A 24456-nucleotide genomic window follows, 5' to 3' on the forward strand; every position below is an offset into this window, starting at 1 on the left:
CATAGAGGTTTTTATGCATTGCAACAAAAGTACACTATAGAATACTTTTTAAAGTAAAAGCATACTAAGAGATGTTTACCAAAACTGTACTTTTATTTATCTATGTCCAGTCAAACATTAATCATTTGTAGTAAAGTGTCCAAAAGAGCCCAAGCATAGTCAGAATTTTCTAACTCGTAGATATGTGTCTATAAATGTCAACATGTGCCACAAATTCAGAAGTATGTTTTCATATATAACAAAATAAGATTCATTGTACATTTTCAGTTAAAATCGTTTGATGCCCACATCAGACACTTAGTTGCTCACGCAAGGAACTTCTTTCATTGGTGATAATGGGCTGAGGAGTTCCTGTTCCAAGAAGTTAGTGAAATAGATCTGAGGGCTACTGTTGAGTAACGGAGAGCATAAAACATGGTGTTCAAATGAGCACCCCAAAAAGGATTTGCTCTGTCTAATTTGAATCGTAAGATCCTTTTCTGTTTTAAAATTCAATATAACTCAGCAACATTTTTTTGAATATCTAAAATGTGCAAGTATCAAAATCAAATCTAATAAAGGCGTTTGATTTGACATGGGATTTCTGGGATAAGAGCTCAAGGCCTACAACCCTGACAGCAACCAGTTCCAAAGGTTAATCAGGTACAGCTCCACATTCAGCCTGACTCACTCCATCACAAGTACCCTTGGATGTCATAACTGTCACAGGTGACTGAATGAGTCCAACCTGAAGCAGAGGTTTGTAGACTGTCTTTACAGGATTGTGTTCTTTTCATCAAAATCCAGTGGACTCTTCTTTTATAAAACATATTTTTCAACCCACATGCCCCTATGCTTCCCAGATATTCTACTGTCCTCTCTTCCTTAGTGTTCATGATGATGGGGACCCTGGCACTTGTTTAGTGCAGTCCTGGCTATCCTACAAGCTAGCACAGTACTGTTGCACAAAACTTTGCCAGCATTCCATCTCCGTTCCAGAATCACCTTCATCTGGTGGTGGTTCCCTTCTAACATCCAACTCCTTTGTTCCCCAAACCATTCAGCCTTTATCTTGACAAATCCCTTCGCTTACTCATGCCAATGTGATAATGAAATAGATCTAATCTCATTTATAACTGTCAACTCTAAAACTGCACTTAAATTCTGAAAGAAGCTTTACTTTAGTATGAAGTTATTAATTTAAGAGTGTCTTGGAACCATTTTATGAACACAAGATACCCGTGTGAGCACTACAGAGGGATACAAAGGATGACACAAGATTTCCCTTGAGGAACCTGAAATAGAGTTGGAGAGACAGGACAACTAGACATGAAGATGAATAACGGAAGGCAGAAGGTTGTGAGTAGCCAATCCTTGGGATGGAAGATAGGCACTAGTGAAGCCATCCTCATCCCTACGGCCTTCACGACAGGAGGCAGACTGGAGAAGCAACAGAGAATTTGAATAGGTGAGGAGTGGATGTTCCAGGTATATGAAAAGGCCAAAGATGTCCAAGTAAAACTTCCATTCAAAGAAGGTGGGTGGGGTAGGGCAGCAAGGGGGGGAGGGGCGGGGGAAGGCAGCTTGTGCTTGGGAGGAATAGGAAACCAGGCACAGACAGTCTCTTTGGGATGAAGTGTTGCATCTTTTTGACAACGGTAGTGCCACTGAAAGATTTTAATCAAAAATTGTGTTTAAAGATGATTTATCTGACTGTCACATGTAGAAGGAGGTAGCAGTAATTGGAAAAAGTAAGATCAACTAAAAGACCTGGCAGTGATTTTTATATGAGTCCCAAAGCAGGTTGGTAGCCATGAACTTGAAATGAAATACAGAAGAGACACTGGCAATTGAGTAGGTATTTGTATGAAGAGGGCGAGTCAGAGAGCCTAACTGAGCCGCTGAATTTCACAGGGGCCTGTATTCCTGATGAACATGTTGCTTAAAGGTTCAACAGTAAAATCATAGATCCATGTAAAGAGTGAATAAGTTAGTACTTACTTAACACAAAAGCACCAACCCATTCTACTTTAATGTTTACAGATTTTGAGCACAAACATCCCTAAGCTGCTCCCACACACGTTCCATGCTTTTTCACACGCGGGCATATTTACAACTATACCTAAGGATGGAGGGTGGAGATATTTACAGAGCCTGTACCAGGCGCCAGGCCCTCAGCCAGTTGCCGGGGATACAGAGATAAAAGACAGCCTTTGAGGGACTCACGAGCTACATCCTTCCTACAAAGTCAGCTGCAGCTTCAGTGACACACACAGGCTGCTGACTTCCCACCTGCGTCTCCACTCCAGATGGCGCTCCTGCTTTCCAGTCTTCTCTGGGCATCCAGCTATGAGACTTCCTCACCTGGATGTCCACGGATTTATCCAAACAACATCTGCAACACTGGACACATCTCCTTTCCCTGGAACCTGCTCCTCCTCACGCAAGTTCCCATCTCAGAGAACGGTGGAAACATGGGACCCGCTACTGCCTCACTCCCCACACGATGTATCCTCAAGTTCTGTTGATTCCACTTCCCGGCTATTTCTCTTAGCCAGCCACCTCTCACCATCTGTACCCTCTGGTGCAGGCTACCACCATCTGTTGCCTGCCAAGCTTCCTAAGTGGCCTCGTGGCATCCCAGCATGCTCCCCTCCCATCCACTGCCCACACAGCAGCCAGTGTGACCTTTCCAAAATGGATCTATGACTGAGTCACTTATCCGCTAAAACCCTTTAATGGTTTCCCACTGCTGTCAGAATAAAGTGAAAAATTCCTTAATATGTATCGCAAAGCCCTTCACAGCCTGGATCCTGCCCATCTCCCCATCCTCACTTGGCTCCTTTCTCCGCGCCAAGCACCAGCCACACAAAATTTTTCAGTTCCTCTAATGGTCCATGCTCTGACTCTCTTTGTGGCCCCCATATGTGCTATTCCTCTTGGTAGGAACACCTTCTCCCCTACCTGAAAATTCCCATGCCAAGGAATGATTATTCTGAGCTGAAAGGACGGACTCACATTGATAACGACCCTTATTCCATACTGCACATGTACAGCCCTCGATATCTGTTAAGAGTTTGAACTATATCCCTGTCACTATAATGACCATATTTTGCAAACCAAAATTCCGAAGAATAGAACTGAATTTTGGACAACAGGACTGTCTTGGAACATCTTGGCTTTATGTAAGTCCCATTTTGTGGCAGGGGATATTTAGAAACCCGGCCTTCCCTCCTTAGGGATAAGGGATTGTAGGGTGATTCCAAAAAGGACAGAGGGCAACAGCTGCTGTAGGCACATGTCATGTAATGGGCTTGATATTTAGTCCAGTTTGTAGGGGTGGGATGTTCTGCTCAAGATGAACCTTATGGAGTCTTCTTACGCCTGCGCAGTGAAGAGGTGCTAAAAACGAAACACACACACACACACACATACCCCGTCATGCTCCTTAGGAGTGTAAATAATCTTTGAGGCACTCAGAGGTAGCTCCCTCTCTTGAAGGAGGGAGGAGCAGAGAGTCTCCAGCTGCCCTTACCTACCTTAGGACTCCCTTATTGTCCAAGAACAGAGTGTAATCTGGCCCTTTTTGGGGGCTGCATTGGGAACACCCACCCCATAAGGAGGAACAGGAGAAGCGGCTCTGGATTCAGAACGAATGGACGTGGATACCTAGTCCAATTCGAACCCAGAACTCCTGGGGCAAGTGGGCTAGGTTGTGGTGGAATTTGAGCACCCGGGAGGCATCCTGGAGACCCCAAGTGATGGACATCCTTGGTGCAATTTACCACAAAGGCAATAAAATGATCTTCTCTGGAAGATCCCTTGAGGGCATTATGCTAAGTGAAGTAAATCAGAAAGAGAAAGACAAATACTTATAACCTCACTTACATGTGGAATCTAAAAAAACTGAACTCACAGAAACAGAGAACAGCTTGGCGGTTGCCAAGCAGGTTGCGGGGGGGGCAGTTGGGGGAGCGAATGGCCTGAAGGTACAAACTTTCAGTTATAAGATAAGTTCTGGGGATGTAATCACGTCATGGTGACTAAGGTTAACAGTACTGTATTGTATATTAAAAGTTGCTAAGAGAGTAGATCTCAAAAGTTCTCATCATAAGAAGAAAAATGTGTAAGTGTGAAGTGATGGATGTTAACTATGCTTATTGTGGTAATCATTTTGCAATACACACGTATATCAAATCATTATGTTTTACCTTGGACTAATACAATGTTATATGTCAATTATATCTCAATAAAACTGGAAAAAAAGGTCCCTGAGGATTTGTGAGTGGGTGGGATCAATATTGCCCAGCATCAGCTGCTAGAAGGTCTCAGACTGGTTCTCAACAGAAGTGTGTGATGGCCTGAGAGCCAATGAGGCGACAGCCGGCTGACAGTCCTGACTCTACTCACCTAGAGGGGGAAGTCAGCAGCCTCCTCACAGCCCCTCAGAGTTTCTAGCCCTTTTCATGGCCCTAACTTTCCATCTGTTTCTAAACTCATCTGGTAATTATGGAAAAAGTAATGATTAACTGGGAGTTCGTGAAACCTCTTACTGATTTACTCAACACCACACAGTGAATAACAGGTAGAAAGTGAAACAAAAAAGCTATTGAGGAAAGATGGTTGGTACACTGTGCTGTCAAAAACACAGAAACAGAGGGCCCGCCCTGTGGCAGAGTTTGTACCCTCCACTTCAGCAGCCCAGAGTTCACCAGTTCAGATCCTGGGTGCAGACCTACACACTGCTTATCAAGCCATGCCGTGGCAGCATCCCATATATAAAAGAGAGGAAGATGGGCACAGATGTTAGCTCAGGGCCAGTCTTCCTCAGCAAAAAGAGGAGGATTGGTGGCGGATGTTAGCTCAGGGCCAATCTTCCTAAAAAAAAAAAACAAAAACATAGAAACAGAGGCAAGAAAGGAAAGACTCATGAGCTCATTGGCCCATGACAGTCAAGGACTGCTCCCTCCAATGTTATGATGGTCTCCGATTCTGACTGGAGCTACTGGAAGTTACACCAAATCACACTACATCGGCATAAAGCCTCAGTGAGGAAAAAGTGGCTTCTGGACAGAGGAATGAAACACAGAATCAGGGCAACATGACCAGACCCAACTAACTGAGTGCCTTTGATAACACACTGGAAAGCAGAGTTGGGTTTTGAATCGACTGACATCTTCCATAAAAGGAGTCTGAATGCAGGCTACATAACATCCAAAAACTCCCCGGAGAAATTCCTATTAAGTACATGGAAGGAGGAGTAAAGCAGTCCCATCAGGCTGGGCAGAGAACATTCTCTGCTTAGCGAACCGTTGCAGTTCTTGTGTCTAGTGCCAACTACCTGCATGTTCATACTAGACCCAGGCCCTGCACACAGAGGTGTAAGCATATTGAAAAATGAGCTAGACAGAGCCGGCAGTGCTGGGCAAGTCCTAGTCTCTCAAACATCAAAACCACAAGGCAAGATATTGAGAAGAGTATTATTTTTATAAAGTCCCTAACTGGTTATGAACCAATATTATGACCAACGTTACTCAGAGCAGTTATAGCAAAATAGAGTGACGCTGTTTTTTCCATTAGCCTCCCATCAATACATCAGCTAAAATCAAGAACAGGCTGACACACATCATGGGTGAATTTTGCTCTGGGACTGACACTGTCAGAGAAACCTCAGAACTTTAAAGTAAGCGTACAGCGATACGAGCCTTATTAGGAAATAAAAGTACAGACGGATAAGGTGACTCAACTGAAATGACACCTGCTCCCAGAGACCTCCCCTGACAAGCCACAGTACTGAACTCCCTTTTTCTCAATGCGGTAACCTCCAGTTCCTCTGCAACATGGTAACTTTGATAACAATCAAGGGATCTGGTGAATTTGTGCACGGGTTTGTCCCTCCTCCCTGGGTGAATTTAGATCCCAGAGAGGGGAGCTTTGCGTGGTTCATTCCTCTGTCCCTAACACCCACAGAGGGTGGCACAGAGGGAGCCCTCAATGACATCTGATTGGTTATCTTTCCAACTTGCCAAAGGACAAAGAGTTCAATTTTCTGTGATTGAAGTCTTCATGGAGTCCTAAACCAGCATTCACATTAATTCATCAAAACATCACATACTGGGGGGCCGGCCCTGTGGCGCTGCAGTTAAGTGCGCACATTCTGCTTCGGCGGCCCGGGGTTCGCTGGTTGGGATCCCAGGTGCAGACGTGGCACTGCTTGGCACGCCATGCTGTGGCAGGCGTCCCACATATAAAAAGTAGAGGAAGATGGACACGGATGTGAGCTCAGGGCCAGTCTTCCTCAGGAAAAAGAGGAGGATTGGCAGCAGATATTAGCTCAGGGCTAATCTTCCTCAAAAAAAAAAAAAAATCACATATTGGAATGGAAAGCCTTTTCATTATCGACGTAATATTAATTAAATTCATACCTAGAGGCAAAGTGGTCTGAAGCAACACAGCTGCAAGTGCAGGCCATAGACCAACGGCATCAGCATCTCTTGGCAGTTTGTTAGAAAAGCAAAATTGGGTCCTGCCAAAGACCCAGTGAACCAGAATATCCAAGGGCGGAGCCCAGAAATCTGTGTTTAATAAGTTTTCCAGGCGACTTTCTGTACCCTAGAGTTTTGAGTAACTGTTATTCAGAAATAAAAGTGAGAATAAACAAGAAATGTCATAAGGACGAAGATTTTGCCAAGGACAATTGGCACATTCTTGCCGTCATTTAGATTTAAAAAATCAGGAAAGAGGAGGAGGATGAATTATGGCAAAATTACACGCATGAATATGGCACTCTGAATGCATGCCCATGGGTGCCAGCAAATAACCGCTCCACATTCTGTTCACTGAGGCTTCCCAGAGCTGAACAAACCACCAGCAAGTGGACCACACTCCCTGCATAGAAACTCTGCCTATGCTTGGTTTCCCTCTCCTTCCCAGGGCCAGTACCCTCTGTGGCTCTTTCTAGGAATCCTTCTAACAGAGGACTGACCAGGCCGACTGAGCAAAGGCAGCCAGCGGGGAGGAGAGGCCTACCGTGGTTTAGATGCCTGATGCAGTCACTCAGCAGGGTGCTGAACTTCTTCTGGTCAGCGGCCTCAGCGAAGCAGAAGTAGCCGTCTCTGAGGAATGGCTGCCACAGGAACACCGGGAAATCCTTTGGCAGGACCACGAAGGGCTGAGCGTTCTCCTTTTCATTGGAGGCTAAAGAAATATTGAAATCACAAAGACATTTTAAAATGTGTGTATCTTTTATTCAAAATACTCATTTCAGGCTGTGGAGGTAATGCTCTGGGGCAGGCCATGGGATGGAAGTGTGGTGCCAGGCGTCTTCCCAGGGAGGGGGAAAATGAGAGATGGGGCCCCTCCGCCAGCTCACCTGTCTCACCCCATCAGGTGGTCTCACCTCCTACTCGGCAGGGACAACCAAGGCCATGGGACACAATCTTTCCCAACTTCTTCACTCAAAATGATGAGCAAACAGCGCTCGCTCTTCCCTACTGGCCTCTTCAGGCTACCTGTCCACCTGTGCAGACTCAGCCTCACTCTCCCCACGGCTCCCCTCCACCAGGCCTGCTCTCGGCCACGCACTCTCCCCCTCCTCCATGTCATGGCCACACCAGCACTTGCTGTCATCATGCCATCAACCTCTATTCTCAGCTCAGTCTTGTCGCTGCCCCACCAGTCCCAAAACGCATTGCTGAGGCCACTACTGTCATCCTAACTGCCAACCTGGCTGCTTCTTCATCACCTATCCTTTGAACCTGATCTGAAACATCCCATGTTGCCAGCAACCCCTTCTTTTGATGACATTCTCTTCTCGACTTCCAGGGGCATCTCTTTCCCAGTGTCCTTCGTGCTTGTTAAGAATTGTTTCTTCTTTGTCATCGTTGATGGCTCCTCTGCCCCTTCTCTCCATGCCCCCGTTAGCGCTGGTGTTTGCCCCGTTCTGTGCTGGTTTCCCTCCACTCTCAGTCTCTACTCTCTCTAGCGTGGTGACCCATTCTGTGTCTTTGCACATTGTTTCTGCAGTTCATATCACCTTTTCCTTCTTCCCTTCCATCATGGTTTTGAAAAGAAAATTCTCATTCATCTTACAAAAGTCAGTCCAAAATCTGCCTCCCCTGCCACCACAGAAAGAGTTGGGTGCTCCCTAACTTGTTCTCCCAAAATACCGTAATGACCTGTTTCCATGTCTGGCACCGACACTCAGGGTGGGTGAGCAGATTGAGATAAGCTCCCCAACTGGTTCTCACATGGTTCCCCTCCCCAAGAAGCAGAACAACCGCCCCAGAGCTCCGAGACCATGGAGACTGCATCTTACATCTCTGTATCCTTAATCCGTGGCAAGGTCATGGAACCTAGCATATGTTCAACTGCAGTTTGTTGAATGAATACGTGTGCTACATTGTCCTAGGAAATTTTAAAAGCCTTAAACAATGAACTTTTCCCTCTTTCCTCAAAATCAATTCCAGGAAACTCATGTTAAACTACTATTCAGATTCCCTACCTAAACTTTATCCCCTTCCATGCATTCCAATTATGTTATATTGCACTTGGTTAAATGAGCCCCAGCCTATTTCTAGAGTCATGAAGAACAAGCAAAAAAAAATTAGCTCTGTACTCCCTGCCTACACAATGGGTACCAATCTCAGGGAAAGGAAGGGAAGGAGGACTCTCCAAGAGTTTATAGAAAGCACTGGGCATACTAAGAAATGGAGTATAACCATAATGGAGGCTCCAGAAACTGAGTCTTGCTGCTGGCAAATTAATAAACCAAGATTGGCCTAGAGAAAGAATAGATTTCTTGGGCATATATGGGAGCCCTGTTTCAGTGTCCTGAAATCTGAAGGTAACAGAGTAGAATGCACTGGAAGCACAAACTTTGGCCCATCAGTACCTAGCAAAATACCCGGCACATCATAACATAAGAATGAATCAATATATGAATGAACAAATAAACGAATGAATGATGGAACTCTGTAGCAGAGACTTCCAGTTGTAACGCATTATCTATTCTCTGATTCTTTCCCAGTAATAAAATCCCTGACTTTTAGTTAAGCAAGTGACTGCAGAGAATAAAGACTACATTTCTGGCCTCCATTGCAGCTTGGTGTGCCACCGCCACTAAGTTTTGGCCAGTGGGATGTACATTGAAGTGGCAGTGAAACTTCCTGGAAGTATCCTTCAAGAGAGGGAGTGTCTCCACCTCCTCCTCTATTCTCCCTCCTGCTGTCTGGAATGAGAAAGCCATGGCTGGTGCTCCAGCAGCCACCTTGGACTATGTAAACAAGGGCCAAAACCTGGAGATAAAGGGGGGAAAGCTAGAAAGACTCTCTGACATTTATGGAACTGCCATACCAGCCCTGGACCTAATATCCAAATATTTAAAACCTTATGTATTTAATTTGAGTTTTTTGTTGTGTGTAGAAAACTAGATTCTAACTAGTAAAATGCCAAATAAATGAATCACTGTAGTAAAATGTGGGGGCATTTTTGATATATCATCTTAGCAGACTATTGTATAAAGAAGACATATTTATTAATAAATCCCTAGTGATTATCCTCAAGTGAGGTTAATTCCTCCCATCTTTTATTGTGCCTTCATTCTTTCCAACAGAACTATATCACACAGTGAGTGCTTCTGTTAACATGGTTTCGTGAAACAATTCTCCTTGCCCTTTCCAAGATGTCACCATTTTGTGCAAACAACTGAAAGCAACATTGACCCTTTGCATTTAAAAGCTACAGCAAGCCCCATAAAATTCACTCCTATTAACCTCTGGTTATCTCTCATTTAACCTTTTACAACAATTTTCCGGATGCCATTAGCCTGCATTTTTTCTGAGTTGAGTTACAAGGATATCACAGATGATCTACTGTAGAATATTCTATTTTTAAAAACTCAAAAGGCCACACCATACAATAAAAAAAGTCACTGAACTGCCCCAGCTGAAGCCCTGAGCCAAATGGCACTAGTCACACAGGGCTTGTGTTTTTTATTCCTTTTCATTCCTTCTGATATGATTTCATCAATAAATCAATAAATATATTGTTTGTTCTGACTGGTTTCATTGGAAAGTTCTTTTGGAGAGGTTCTGAAGAGTCAAGATGTTGGTATCCCCATTTCTAGCATCAGCTTCAGAGCCAAGATGACATATAAGCAGATGTTGAAAGAAAATATGATAATATGTACAGTGCACATAAAGTGTTGCTTTAGCTTGGATTACTCAGTAATAGTTTGTTAATCTAGGTTTATGGTCCATGTACTAATCCTATCATGGGGTTATTAAAAACACTATGCTAAGCGTTCTGTAGCAATTGATAAAATTATTATATTTTTCTCCATAAATTCCAATGAAATGATTAGACCCATTAATAAGAACCAGGGCTCTCTTCAAGAAACCAAGTAATTGCTGTGTGGCATGATTTACACAAAGCCAGATGGAGTGATTACATTATCCACAGTTCATGAATCTCTATGAAATGTGCTGTCTGGTCTATATATTATCCATTACTTTCTCTACATGGAAAGACTGGAATGAATGAGAATCAAAGTATGTTAGACCTGGAAAGATCCTTCTAGATTTTCTAGTTGAGGGCCCCAGAGTTAGAGAAACAGAAACCAGAGAGTTTCGGCAACTGTTAGAGAAAAACACTTGATAAAAATCTAGGCTAGAACTAAATAAAACTCTAGTCTCCAAATTCTCAGTTCAATGCTCTTTCCATGGCTGCATCCACCTACTATTTATAGATATGCTAATTAATGCCATGCTTTTTTACACAGCAGCTATGAGTTACTGTAATGCTTGTTCAAAGTACTTTGTCAATTCAGGATATTTTATTGCATATCACCCTAAAATTAGAAAAATAATATTCCCTGACAGGTCCAGGCTTGCTTACTGAAGGATGGGATTGCACATTTCACAGACTGGGTCCTGCCTATTTATTTCTGCTGTCCTGTGTACTGCTATTAACGCTTGTGATCTGTTCCAAACCCTCAGGATGTCTGACAAATGGTACATTTTCCATGTGCTAGAAGCACCGTAACTGACTTATGTATTACTGACTGTGATTTAAAATAATAGAAGCGGTACAGTGTTTACCTAAATTAGAGAAATTACATCTTCCGTTTGTCTATGGAGAATGTGTGCGCATCCCAAGGTTTCTCAACCTCGGCAACTATTGATATTTTGTCAGATAATTCTTCATTGTGAGGGGCTGTCTTGTGCCTTACAGGATACTTAGCAGCATCACGGGCCTCTACCCACTGAATGCCTGGAACACCATCCCCTCAAGTTGTGACAACCAAAAATGTCTCCAGACACTGCCAAACGTCCCTGCAGAGTGAAATCCCGTTCCCCCTGAGAACCACCAGTCTAGCCAAACAAAGCAAGTTTAGGAATTTTGCCTTGGGAAAGAATGCTCAGCCACTCACCAATGGGGTCTGGGAAATGCCGATCAGATAATAAATTGTATTCTTCTTCTGATGTTACTACCTTGCCACCAGCTGGAAGAATTCGGCTTTTAGGAGCAGCTCCTCTCTGATAGGCCTGGGAAAGGAAAAGCGTAAATGAGTGATTTTTTTTCCCATTTGGATTTTTGGAAAATATCAGGAATATTAGAAACTGACAGACAGACCCAGACACATACACTCAGAGACAGCAATTCCTACACTATGTCATTGAGTAAGAGCCATTTATTTAAAAAATATATTTTGCATACCTACTACTTGCAAGGTGTCACTTTAGGACTTTGGTGTGATGGTTACCACACAGTAAATCACAGTCCCTAATCTCAGAGAGATTCACTGTAGGGATGTTTCTCAAATGGGGAAAACGTAATCGCAGTAACTTCTAGAAATTCTGCATCACACTTACCATATCAGATGGCAGCACCTGAATCATTCTAATAACCACAAGGATGACGACACCTACAGACATTTACTGCAAAGATGCTTGGAGACTGATGACTAATGAGACTGTGGGACTCGTAACTACAATTAGGGTTGCCATGGATTTTCACCAAAAACATAAAAATGTTGCCATGATAACATATGCCACCACTGCCCTCAGACCTGAGACTGTTTTGCAGTAAAATGATCTGGGACAGAAGTACAGAATCTATGACATCAACACAAATTCTGGCCAGCAGACAAAAAGCTCTGCTGTTTTGGAAATGTCAAAGATTTGCAGAGCAGTGCTAAAGAACGCAAGCTGTTTGTTAAGCCGATAAACCCACAAGGACATACAGATAAGATAAAATGTAAGTATGTGCATCTGATGGGAGGGCTTAAGTCAAGGCAAAATTTTGAGACTAACAAGCTAAAAGCAAGTTGAGAATTGAAACCAAGAAACTGTGCGGCTCAAAATCTAGAGTGTCTTCTTGGGAATAATTAAAATAATGTTGCTCAGGGCAAGAAAATCAGAATAACAATAATACATTCTGCATCAACAAGATAGTGACTGAAGAGAGTCAAACAAAAGAAACTCTTATATCTAAGAAGGTTATTTTCACACTTGCAAGAACCGCTAATCACTCGCTTAAGCACAACAGAGAAGAAACTGAAGTCGTGTGATTTTGAGAAGGTCTATGAGCAGTTTGATTCAGACTGGCCTCAAATCTGAATTGTCTTATTTGTTATAACAAGCTTCAATCTTGGCTTTTATAAGCATTATATATTTAATCCTCAAAGCAGCACTATAAATTAGTTATCATTTCCATTTTATAAATGAGAAAAATGAAGCCCAAAGAAGGTAAATAACTTGCCAATGGCCCAGTGGTGAGTAGACAAAGCCAGGATTCATTCCTGGATCTGTGCAGCCCCAGTGCAAGCAGACAGGAAGTGGGAAGTGATTATCCAATGAGAATGATTCATTGTTTCCTGCTTAATTACCAGCCGAAACTGGACTTGCAGTAAAACAATAGGCAATTTATAGGTACCTAATGTATAATTCTCAGGTGTAATTAAAAAAAAATACACCTTTCTATAAATCAAAAAACAGGATATTATTAAAACTTTGAGCAATTATGGCAAGCTGCATGGGCATTTTCTTTAATCCCCACTTTTTTTTAATGTTTGGTTATAAATTCAGTGACCATATTTTAACAACCCGAACAAGTTCATTCGAAAAGGATGAGCAAAGCAAAGAAAGCAGTATTGTCCACAAATTGCAAGTTGAGGGAGCAAGCTTAAAAAAACGAAAAGAGGAAAAACACCAAAATTTGATTCAAAATGGGGGGCTGGCCCCGTGGCTGAGTGGTTAAGTTCGCGCGCTCCGCTGCAGGCGGCCCAGTGTTTCGTTGGTTCGAATCCTGGGCGCGGACATGACACTGCTCATCAAACCACGCTGAGGCAGCGTCCCACATGCCACAACTAGAAGGACCCTCAACGAAGAATATACAACTATGTACCTGGGGGCTTTGGGGAGAAAAAGGAAAAAAATTTAAAAGAATCTTTAAAAAAAAAATTTGATTCAAAATGAAACTTCAGTTAGTGCCAAGTGTGGTGAAAACCTCAATAAATCCAAGAGCAGGCTCGGAGTGTTTCCCGCCAATTAGTTAGTAGAAATCATATCGACAAGTGCAATTTGGGTTCTGCTGGCGCTTGGCACTATGCTGAGCGCCTCAATGCATTCATTTCTTTAATCCTCAAACATGGAGATGAAGGGAGCATACTCACTGTTTTCTAGCTAGCCTGTGGAATAAGTCTACACTATATTTTATTTCTATTTTCCATCAGAAATGGGAAGGAAACATTGGTCTGCCAGCCTGAAGCCTCTTCCTTATGCTTTAGCCTCAGGCCTCTCGCTCAGCGCAGCCCTGGAGGTTGTTCTGACTGCTCTTGAACTTAGAGTCAGGAGAGCAGAGTTTTAAATCTGTTACTATGTTTAACTGGCAAATAGTAACTATTCATCTCAAAGGGAGTTTGAGAATTTATGTGGACGAAATGTGTGTACAGTATGAGATCTGGAAAGAACCAACGGGATCATTCAGCCTAACGCTCTAGTTTAACTGAGGCTTGACCTAAACTGTAGTTTTCCAAATTCACTGCCCAGTGTTCTTTCTCCTTTACCATGTTACCTCCCTACTTAGGGAAAGAAATAAATACTGAAGTCCTCCAGGTGTTAGGCACTTTATATACATTATCTCATTCTCTCCACATTTTACAGACAAGGAAAATAATGAGATAACCAGGAATAAGCGAAGAAAATCCCTAAGTGGAATAAAGTATGTGAAATGTTCTGAATTCCTAGGATCCCATGCAAACTCAATCATAATTTTATTAAATAACTCCTCAGCCACCTATCATATAGGAGGCTTAAGAGTGGGAAGACATGGAGACACACAGCAGAGAGGGTGAGATATCAAGGAGGTGACTCAATGGTCATAGGAAAGGCTCCTGCACTGGTCACTTGGTATAAACTTCTATTTTTATACTCACTTGCAATTACTTGTTCAAAGTCTGTCTTACCCACTAGACTGCAAGCATCTGTCTGATCTACTGCTAAATGCACAGAACCTTCTATACCACTTATCATATAATAGGCACTCAATAGATATCTGTCAAGTGGAATGAGTACCTGCATGAGTGAGTTCTTATTAAATCAATCAATCCTGAGGGTAAGGGCATGCCAATCAACCCAGCCAATGTTTAAGAATATTGCAAGAGGGGCTGGCCCCGTGGCCGAGTGGTTAAGTTCGCACGCTCCGCTGCAGGCGGCCCAGTGTTTCGTTGGTTCGAATCCTGGGCGCGGACATGGCACTGCTCATCAGACCACGCTGAGGCAGCGTCCCGCATGCCACAACTAGAAGAACCCACAACGAAGAATACACAACTATGTACCGGGGGGCGTTGGGGAGAAAAAGGAAAAAAATAAAATCTTAAAAAAAAAAAAAAAAGAATATTGCAAGAACCTACGGTAACAAGGAAATGTCTTACCTCTTTGTTCTCATAGCTCTCCACAGCAAAATCATTTTTAACTACAATGTATCTCTCCTTCCATTTCTTTATATCTTCAGCAAACTGGGATAGCTCTGCTTCATACAAAACAGTTCCAGGCTCCAGTGGTGGCTTAAAGAAGATGAATACAAGTAACCGTCACAACAAAAGATCACACACCTGTGCTACCACCAGGTCTATCCATGGTATTTCAAGGAATATTTTAGGAAACTGTCTTGTGCTGAGATCCTGGGGAAATTCTTGCTTCCTTCCCTCCCTCCACACTTCCCCTTCCTTCTCCTCCTGACCAAATACAAATATCTGTCTTATTGGTATTTTTGTGATTTCCATCTCCCTCCACTATGCTACCGGAGCAGAATCATATGGTAGAAGGGATTATAGTAATAAATTTCTGCCTTATATACATGTGGCACTTAATAAATCCTTGATAAACTCTATGGGAGAGAGGGAGTGAGGCAGTTAAGTACACGTTGTGGACATTTATCATAACAGCCTGAATATGAAATAGGACCCAGGCTATAAACACTTAACCCATCCCCATGCTCCTCAAGGAGACCACGTTTGCTCTCTGGTTAAAGAACAAGCAGGCAAGCCAGCAAACCTGTGTTCTACCTCTTCTACTTAAAAGTTCAAGGATTTCTCATTAACCCTGGTGACATATGTGCTGCAGGGGAGTCTCTGTTAGATTTCTTCTTAGGTCTTGCATTGGGCCATCTGTGTGAAGGATAATTCCCATCCTGCCTCATGGTGCAATTTCCATATTATCTCACAATATAGCAATGGGCCTCCTGTCTTTCACATGTCACTGAATTTACATCTATTTTCCCTTTATTAAAAAGCGATAGTGCCTTTAGAAACTCATCCCTCCACTTTCAAGCAAAATTTACATGAACCATACAGAGAAGATAGATTCGCTAATCTTTTTAAGAATCGTCTAAGAGATTAAATAAATACCCTCACGAAGTCCAGGGCTTAATGTTCTATCCTGAGAGATAATGAGGCATTTGCAGACTTCAGTCGTCTCTTTAAATGAGACTGAATCCACATACAAGCTAAACTTCATAGTTCTTATGTAGAGCACTTCTTAAACCTGGGCCTCTTAAATCAATGGATATGGTTGTTAAAAATGGAGCCTCACTCTAGACTTGCTATATCAGAATCTCTGGGGGTGTGGCCAGAATTTGCATTTTTATGAAGCTCTCTGAATTTTGAGAATAACTGTTTTATGGAGATAACAATCGTTATCCTACATACTCATGCTGCTACATCTATTCGTCTACCTAAGCTCTCAGTAGTATTTCACCCATTTGTCACTTTGTCCTTCTAGAAAACCCCTCTTTATTTGCCTTCTGGCACATTACGCTTTCTGGATTTTTCCCTTACTCCACAGCTATTTCTTCTCAGTCCATCTTGCTGGATTCTTCTCCTTTTTCTGACCTCCAAATGGTGGAGGCACCAGGGCTTGGTCATGGAATTTCTTCTTTTCTGTCTATCTTCTCCCTCAATTATGTCCTCTGGCTTTAAAACCAGTTATAAACTAACAACTCCCAAATTTCTATTCTCCAGCCTCAGCCTCTCCATCGAACTCCAGATCAGAACATTCAACTACCTACTCAATATTACCACAGCTGTATGTCAAATAAGCACTTAAACTCAACTTGGCCAAAAGTGAACTCATAGTTCCCATCTACCTCTGACTCTTCTATGTGAGTAAAAGGCAACTCCATCCACTTATTTGCTGAGGCTAAAAACCAAGAAGTCATCACTGAGTTCTCTCTTCCTCTATTATCTCCTATTCGTCTTTCTTTGTCTATTATCTCTCTGATGAATCCATCAGCAAGTCTGTCAGCTCTATTTCAAATACATCTTGACTTGGACCTTTCCTCACAAGTGCCACCACCAGCACCCTAGTCCAATTTGCCATCATCCTTCTCTTGGACTGCTACCGTGTCTTCTTCTTTAGTCTCCAATTTCCCCTCTTGTCCCTCCCCATAGTCTATTCACTATAGAGAGGAAAGAAAGATCGCTTAAAATTGTAAGTCACCCTGTATTCAATACCCTCCAATAACTTCCTATCCATATTTAAAATAAAAACACTTATCGTGGTCTACGGGTCCCTACCTGTCACTCTGCAGTCATTTCTCATCCCTTCTCCCTTGTTCAAACTGCTCTCAGCACACTAGCCTTCCTGATGTGCTAACAACTGCTGCAGAGTTTTTGCACCTGCTCTTCCACCTGCCCAGAGTACTCTTGCCACAGATATTCACACAGTCTACTCTTATTTCACTCTAGTTTCTATTCAAATGTGATCTCCATAGAGGGCTTCTCTGACCATCTTCTCTAAAATAAAACTCCTGCCTTATTTTTCTTTGTAGTATTTATTATCATGTGATATTCATTAGTTTATTTGTTTATTGCCTGTCTCCTACATTTGAATATAAACAGGAAGCAGAGAATTTGTCTTGTTCCCCAGTTGTTGGAATACGGCCTGGCACATAATAGGTGTCAACAAATAGTTGTTGAGGTTGTGGGTAATTATTATAATGGAGCAAAGGAGAAAGAATAAGTTAGAGGATTAGAAGAGAAAATCATATTTGATCAATGACCAAAATAAAAATGCCCATAGTATGAGGCACTGAAATTATGACTTTTTTAAATTGAACTTCACTACAGCAAGTCAAATTTCCTCATATAAAAGAATCAATGTGGGAAAAACATAAAATTAAATCATGCTAGTTTTCTTTTTATATAGATTATACCACCAGCAAGATCTAACTTCCAGGCATATAGAGTTTTTTGAACATGAAATGATTTGAGAACAGATTTTTTAAACTGCCATTCAAATTACGGTTTATGTCAGAAACTTTATGAGTTATAAAGCCCTCATAAGTGGGAGAAATATATAAACCAAATGTCCATGAGTTACCTTGGTCTTCAAAATCTGTGATGTGAAATCTCTTTGCTGTTCCACTTCACTGCGTACATGATTGCAGAAAGCCACAGAGTACTGGCGACTGTAGTAGGGACTGAAGTTTTTGATAGCAGCCTCAGTTTTCCCTGGAAAAATATGAAAACTAGAGTTGAAAAGCATAACCTCTCTCACAGAATAGACATATATCTACATAATTCTATAAACACCCCTCCAGTCTCCCAAACACCACCGTTTCCCAGGCATGTGTTATTAGCACACAATCCCTGAGAACTTTGATACCTGCTGCACATGGCTTTGTCACTCCTTCCCCTTCTGGCATCATCCGGAGAGACTTTTTGGTCCCTATGAACCACTCATCCAGTAAACAATAGAATTTTTCTTTATTTTATGTCAACAACCCATTGCCACGGCCATGAATTCAACCATCCTCCTAACCCTTCTACAGCTGCCATTCTCCCTCACCCTGTTCTCCACTTCAACTTGCTCTTCATTACCATCTACCACCAGCCATTCAACTCCTACACAACAGTAATCCCGGGGTCCACCATTTCAACTCTGCACACACATCAATCCATTTTGCTTCAGATCCCTGAGACTCCACCTCTAGTCTTGCTGATCCACAGCCCTGGATAGAATCAATAAACTGTTTCTTTTAGTTCTGCTCTTATGTTTCCAGCTTAAAATTTTTTGTGACTCAAAGCATTATATAATTACCACGAGGTAGAGAGAAACGCTTTGGTTTAAGAATCTAGAGACCCAAGTTCTGGTCCCAGTTCCAGCGAGGCAGAAAATAGCTGTACCACCTCCATCAACTCACTCATTCTCTCCGGGCTCCAGTGTCCCTAACTATAAAGGAAGGTGCTCACTAGTCCACGCCTTTCTTGGAATCTATGTGACAATGAAGTGTAACCCTGGAAGTACAGCTGCCTCACAATAGTGACCAGCAACTGCCATATGGTCTTTCAGCACCGGAAGAAAATAAAGCTCTGGATCAGCTGTATGGGGGGAGCTGAAGACTCAAGATGGAGAGAGGGAGAAACCGACACTGAGAATATTCTTGAGGTTTTCCAACCTGTGCTTAGCTTTAGAGAGAAGGGAAGTTGCAAAGGAGGGAAAGGAGAAGGAGAAATAGGAGAGAAAGGGCAAAGGAGCATTCTGAAGCAGACCAGAAATCCTCACATCCTTTCACGGACTTGCTACAGAGCATAGAAACAAATACAGGTCCCCCTGACTCTGCTCACAAGGAATGACTGCTGGTCCTTGGAATAAGATATTAGCTCGAGAAAAAACACACCCGATATGACATTCCAAAATATTTTTAAATACTTTCATGTGCACTTGGCATAATTTTTGTTTTCAAATTTGATATTATAGTCACAGAGAAATATTAAAATATAACTTACTGGCAAGATTTGTTTAGAGCTATCATGCATGGAAAATTTCAAAAATTAGGAAATAGTTCTAACCATATAAATGGAATAATATGAGAACTTGAATCCATAGCTGCCAACTTCCTTTTTTAAATTTTTAATAATTTATTTATTGAGGTAACATTGATTTATAACATTATATAAATTTCAGGTGTACATCATCATACTTCGATTTCTGTGAAGACTACATCGTGTTCACCATCCAAAGTCTAACTGCCATCCATCACCGTACACATGTGGTCTTTTACCCCTTTCACTTCTATACCTATGAACTAATAGCCCAAAACACCCATGATGTATAAATATTCTCCGAATATGGAGAATCTTACTTTAGCTCCGGTATTTAGGTCTCACAATACGTATGAGGTAAAGGGAAATTCTTGCTTATTCTAACATCAATGAAATGACATTTTCTGGTCATATTTATGGGCTTTAATAATTATTACTTGCAAGGTGCTCTGAGACCGACTAATAATACGTTCTGTAGAAATGCAAATAAAAGCTCCTATAATTTGAATCAGGCATGCTCTTCCTTGCTCTGTGAGTTTATGGTATTACTATTAATCAGTATTTGCATAATACTTTAATATACTCTGGCTTTGTAACTACCTAATTGGTTATTACTTTTATTAGCTTTTATATACTACATATGACGTAAAATTCTACATCCTTGTCTATAATTTTCTTACATAGGAGGGGGACATCTCTGAGAATTCCCACAATGGGAAGAATGTCTCATCTCACTGAAACATATAAACAATTAACAAAACTTGCCCTTTGTGTCTAAGTGACCACTATTTTGTCAATCAGAAGAGAAGCTTATTAATTTCTGATGCTAAGTTTTGCGCTCTTGCAAGCACTTGGATTTAAATGAAAGGAGGTGGATGTCATTTTATGATGAGCTCTACAAAGCTTTGAAACCTGATTTCCTGCCACATCACAAAGCCTGACTCAAGGATGCCCTGCTTCTACTAAGATGCTAAGCTGCCACCACTCCCTCCCAATGTATGAGAAATATGCTTCTGTGATTTGAATATCTACATATGGTACCATCAACACGTCATCCACCAGGCAGCATTTATAAAAAAGGGATTACAACTTCCTTGGGTAATTAACTTAATGACTCGTTCAGAAAGTGAATAAAACAGCTAGTTTTAGGGTTAAATCACAAGTTCTAGGAGGAAAAGAATCTAATGTGAGTCCCAAGATGAATGTAGATTTTAGATTAAGCCTATCTAAAACACAATAAAGGAAGATCCTAGAGGGTTCTAGGAATCTTGACAATTAGAGAAAAGCCTGGTGTTGGGGCAAAGTACTACTGTGGTTAGGAAGATGGACTGGAGTCAGACAGACAGCGGTTTGGGTCCCATCTCTGCTACTTACCAGCAGTGGAACCTCATTCGAGTTGCTTCCCCTTGTATAAAATGAAGATAAAAAGAAGAGCAATCTCATAGTGTTATCGTAATAATTACACGAAATAACGCAGTCAAGCGTTCAGCTCTATAGCTGGCACATAGACAGTGTTCGATAATCCATAGTAATTAAATCAATGATGATAATGGTGATGACGGAGCAATCAAGCCAACACCAGGGGAAGGTCCTTAAGCTGAACTAAGGAATCAAGGAGAAGCCAAAAGCAGTACTTTTAACTGGGACCATCCTGCCCAGCTGCACACGGCACAGCCGCCTCACTCACTGCAGGCTCGAAACAAACAACCTACATCTTCACGGATGTTTCAGGAGCACTTCCCAGCACGTAAGAGGCCCTCAGTGCATCCTTGAATTAAAACCAACTAAATACAACATTAGCATTAATGGGCCAAAGCAAAAAGCATGCGTTAGTAGCTGTGTTACACTGAGTCTCTCTCTCTCTGACCTTCAATTTTCTCACCTATTAAATGTGGTTAATAATGTGCCCATTTTCACAGGGTTTTCTGAGGATTAAACGAGATATTCTGCAGGTAAAAAAGTACCTAGAGCAGCGCCTGATACTTTGGTTCCTCAATAAATTTGACTATTTTACTATCATTTAATATTCCACCGTGAAAACATTCAAATAAGTGGATCACCCACAGGCTCCACATAAAACAACCTCAGCTGAAACCAGTTTGTTTGTCACAGTTTTCAAGATTCTTGAGTATCGAATTGCCTTCATCCTCCCCTCCATTTAGTATCACATTCCTTTCCCTAAATTGTTTGTAAAACCCAATGCCAAGTCTTTCACCAAAAACAGGTTACTCAATTATAGAAAGACTAGAACCAATGGAAGGGCTTCTTCCCCATTTTGGTTGTGCCAGCATTTTTGGCACAGGCGTATTTCTTCTAAACCTATTATTATTGCAGTCTGTACTGGGCATCGTGTTGGTACATCTAACTTGACAAGGCTGCTCATAACACCCTTCAGGGTAACCATCACTAAAGCCAAAAGAAGCCCTTTCAACAGCTCTGTCCACAACACTTTGTTTCAGTTCGATCTTGTAAAAGTAAGAAAAGTATCTTCTGGCCCTTTTAAAACCATTTGAATTCATACTGACTCAGAAACTCAGCACTATCGTTTGATTCCTTCTCCCTCACTCCCATATTCAATCATCAGATCTCGTCACTTCTATTTCCACAATATTTCTTAAATCCATCCCTTTTTCCCATCCCAATCACCCCACCTTCAATCAAGTATTTATTATCTCTCAACAACATTGTAAAAGTCTCTTGACCTACCCTAGCTCAGCAGAGCAAAGGAACTTACTAGCTCTCAGCTCCAAAAGAGAAACAAAAGAGTCAAAACTAGGGTGGGAAAGGGGAGTGCCAATTCTGACACATAGATCCTAGAGGGTTCTGGGTAATAAGCCAAAGTTTGGTCTGTGTGGCAGAAGAAGATTCTGGAAAGTGGCCAGAGTGAGTCCAAGGCTGAAAGAGCTGAATCCAAGCTGGCACCATGGTCCCACTCGAGAGAAAGCCAGCACAAGTTACCATGGCCCAGATGTTGAAGTGAGGAACCGTCCTTCAGAACCAAGTCTTGCCATTAACACTTCTAGGGAACTTTTGAAAGCTGTAAGAGGCACACCTCATAGTCATAGAGGCAGAATCCTCCGTGTCCTGGCCCAATTTCACTTGACACATTGCGGCAAGACCATGTCACTACCTTCGTAAAAACCTTCAACAGTCCCCGCTGCCTTGAGCAGTAACCGCTTAGCCTAGCACCAAGGGCCCTGTGATCCGGCCCCAACTGTCCTTATTTCCTACCTCTGCTGCTCAAACGAAACCTCCTTGTCCTCTGTACATGCCCATGCCCTCACTCGTCCTTCCTCCCCTAAATACCCTGCCAGCCACTTGCAGACCCTTCAAGGCAAGATGGCAATCCCAACCTAAGAAGAAGCCATTTTGGCTTTCCCCAGCTGGAAATAATCTCACCTTCTTTGGCATTCTCCCAAAACCCTGCAACACTTTTGCTACAGCTGTTTAAAGATAGCTTATCTCTCCTTCAAGGGTATACCATACTTATGTACTCAGCAAACATTTGTTGAATGAATGAAAGAATAGCTGAGTAATATTTAAAAGAGTAAAGCAAATGACAATGCATTATAATCATGAAACTCATGCCAATGCCCCAACAAAGGAGAAAGGTACAGTTCTCAGATTGAATATTTATTATTAAAAAATATCCAGTCTCCAAACTCATTTGTTTTTAAAAACATCAGACTCTTGCAAGTTAATTCCTTTTATGCTTTTAGATGAATTTGTCCATGAAACTATACATGGGGAATTATTTACAAACAAAAGTCTTTCTCAGTTTATTTTCCTTGATCAGTCTGTAAACACGGGAAACATATAAGGGTCTAGATAAAACATATGAAGTCTGAAGAATGTGACAGATCTGTATATTTTCTCATTCTAGAAAGTTCTTTGTTAACTTTCCAGTTCTGTGGTGGCTCAACTCAAATCTACTCTTTATCAATAGTTTTCTTCCTTGAAAGATATTGTTTATAGTGGATTATTCCTAGTTCCTCATCATTCCCAGCGTCAACACAACTATGAGATATTCTAAAATCTTCTCTGAAATATTCAGATGCCTTCCTGTTTTAATCACTTTTAGAAAAGTGGCTCATAAGTACAGAAAGATATAAAAAATCCAAACACTACTTTTGCTATATTTCCTTCTAATCTTTTCTTATAATGTTTTTAAATAGTTGAGACTATAATATTTTGTATGCAGTCTTATTTAACAATTCATGTTTGGTTTTTCCTATGACATTGCCAAAAACAAAAATCACAATCTTCAGATGTTATATTTTTATTGTTACTATAAAGGAGAACTATATAGAAACAAAAAAATGGGTTTATTTTAACAAAGTGGCTATTTCCTGGGAACTGAGGCAAATCCACAGAGATGAGAGGATTAACTGGGCCTAGGGCACAGCTTCTCAAAAATTGTTGAGGTTTCAGGTGAAGATTAATTTTGGGGAACAAGAGGAGAGGCTCTAAAAAATAAAGTATTTTTAATATTTATAACATAGAGTATAATGTTCGCTGTTATTTATTTCCCTCAGAGTTTCTCGAATTATGAAAGTTTAAAAGCCGTGATGAATTATAACATTAGCTTTAGTCTCGGGTTCCTACGCACCATCACTTTGCACCTCAGGGTGGAGAAATCAGAAATCCCAATTCACAGTACAAAGGTGCAAAAATCTAATTACACAGAATCATGCCCAAGGTCTCTCTCCTTCTTCTAGTAAATGCCTTAGAGAATGGGGAGAAATTGGATTCTCCATAATTGAACTAAATGGTGTGTTTTATTTTTTTTAAGCACATTTATTACTGGTGCTGAGTGACAGGTTTTCGAATAGACTCTGCTAGAAAAAGTCAAAACTTCTTCATGGGCAGCCTTGACGCCAATAGGTCCCTGCACCCTACCTGGAGGAAACTTCACTTAGAGTTAAAAATAAGAGCCATATAAACCAACTTAAGTTCTCTGTGATTTACTTCAGATATTAATTCACAGAAGAGAGACATACAAACACACTCTCAAAGATTTATATTAAACACATCAAAGTCATGCCAAGACCTCCCTGGACTCAGAAAGCATCTGGATAGAAAACTGACAGGCTTAGGAACACCAATAGAACAGTGTCCTCCTTTCCAAAACTCACACTCAAAGAGATGCA

At 41.5% G+C, this 24456-nt stretch overlaps 1 protein-coding gene across 1 annotated transcript in view; it reads right to left on the minus strand.

Moving 5' to 3' along the window:
• The window catches only part of NIBAN1 (niban apoptosis regulator 1), a 143132-nt gene that overhangs the window by 64025 nt on the left and 54651 nt on the right, over positions 1–24456 (minus strand). The window contains exons 2-5 of the mRNA XM_046682378.1: positions 17862–17992; positions 14915–15046; positions 11411–11525; positions 7009–7176 (exon numbers count right to left, since the gene is read on the minus strand). Of these exons, the coding sequence (XP_046538334.1) occupies positions 7009–7176; positions 11411–11525; positions 14915–15046; positions 17862–17992 (546 nt within the window). The remainder of the gene's footprint in view (positions 1–7008; positions 7177–11410; positions 11526–14914; positions 15047–17861; positions 17993–24456) is intronic.

This window comes from Equus quagga, chromosome 13 (assembly GCF_021613505.1).
Source record: "Equus quagga isolate Etosha38 chromosome 13, UCLA_HA_Equagga_1.0, whole genome shotgun sequence".
Classification (NCBI taxonomy): domain Eukaryota; kingdom Metazoa; phylum Chordata; class Mammalia; order Perissodactyla; family Equidae; genus Equus; species Equus quagga.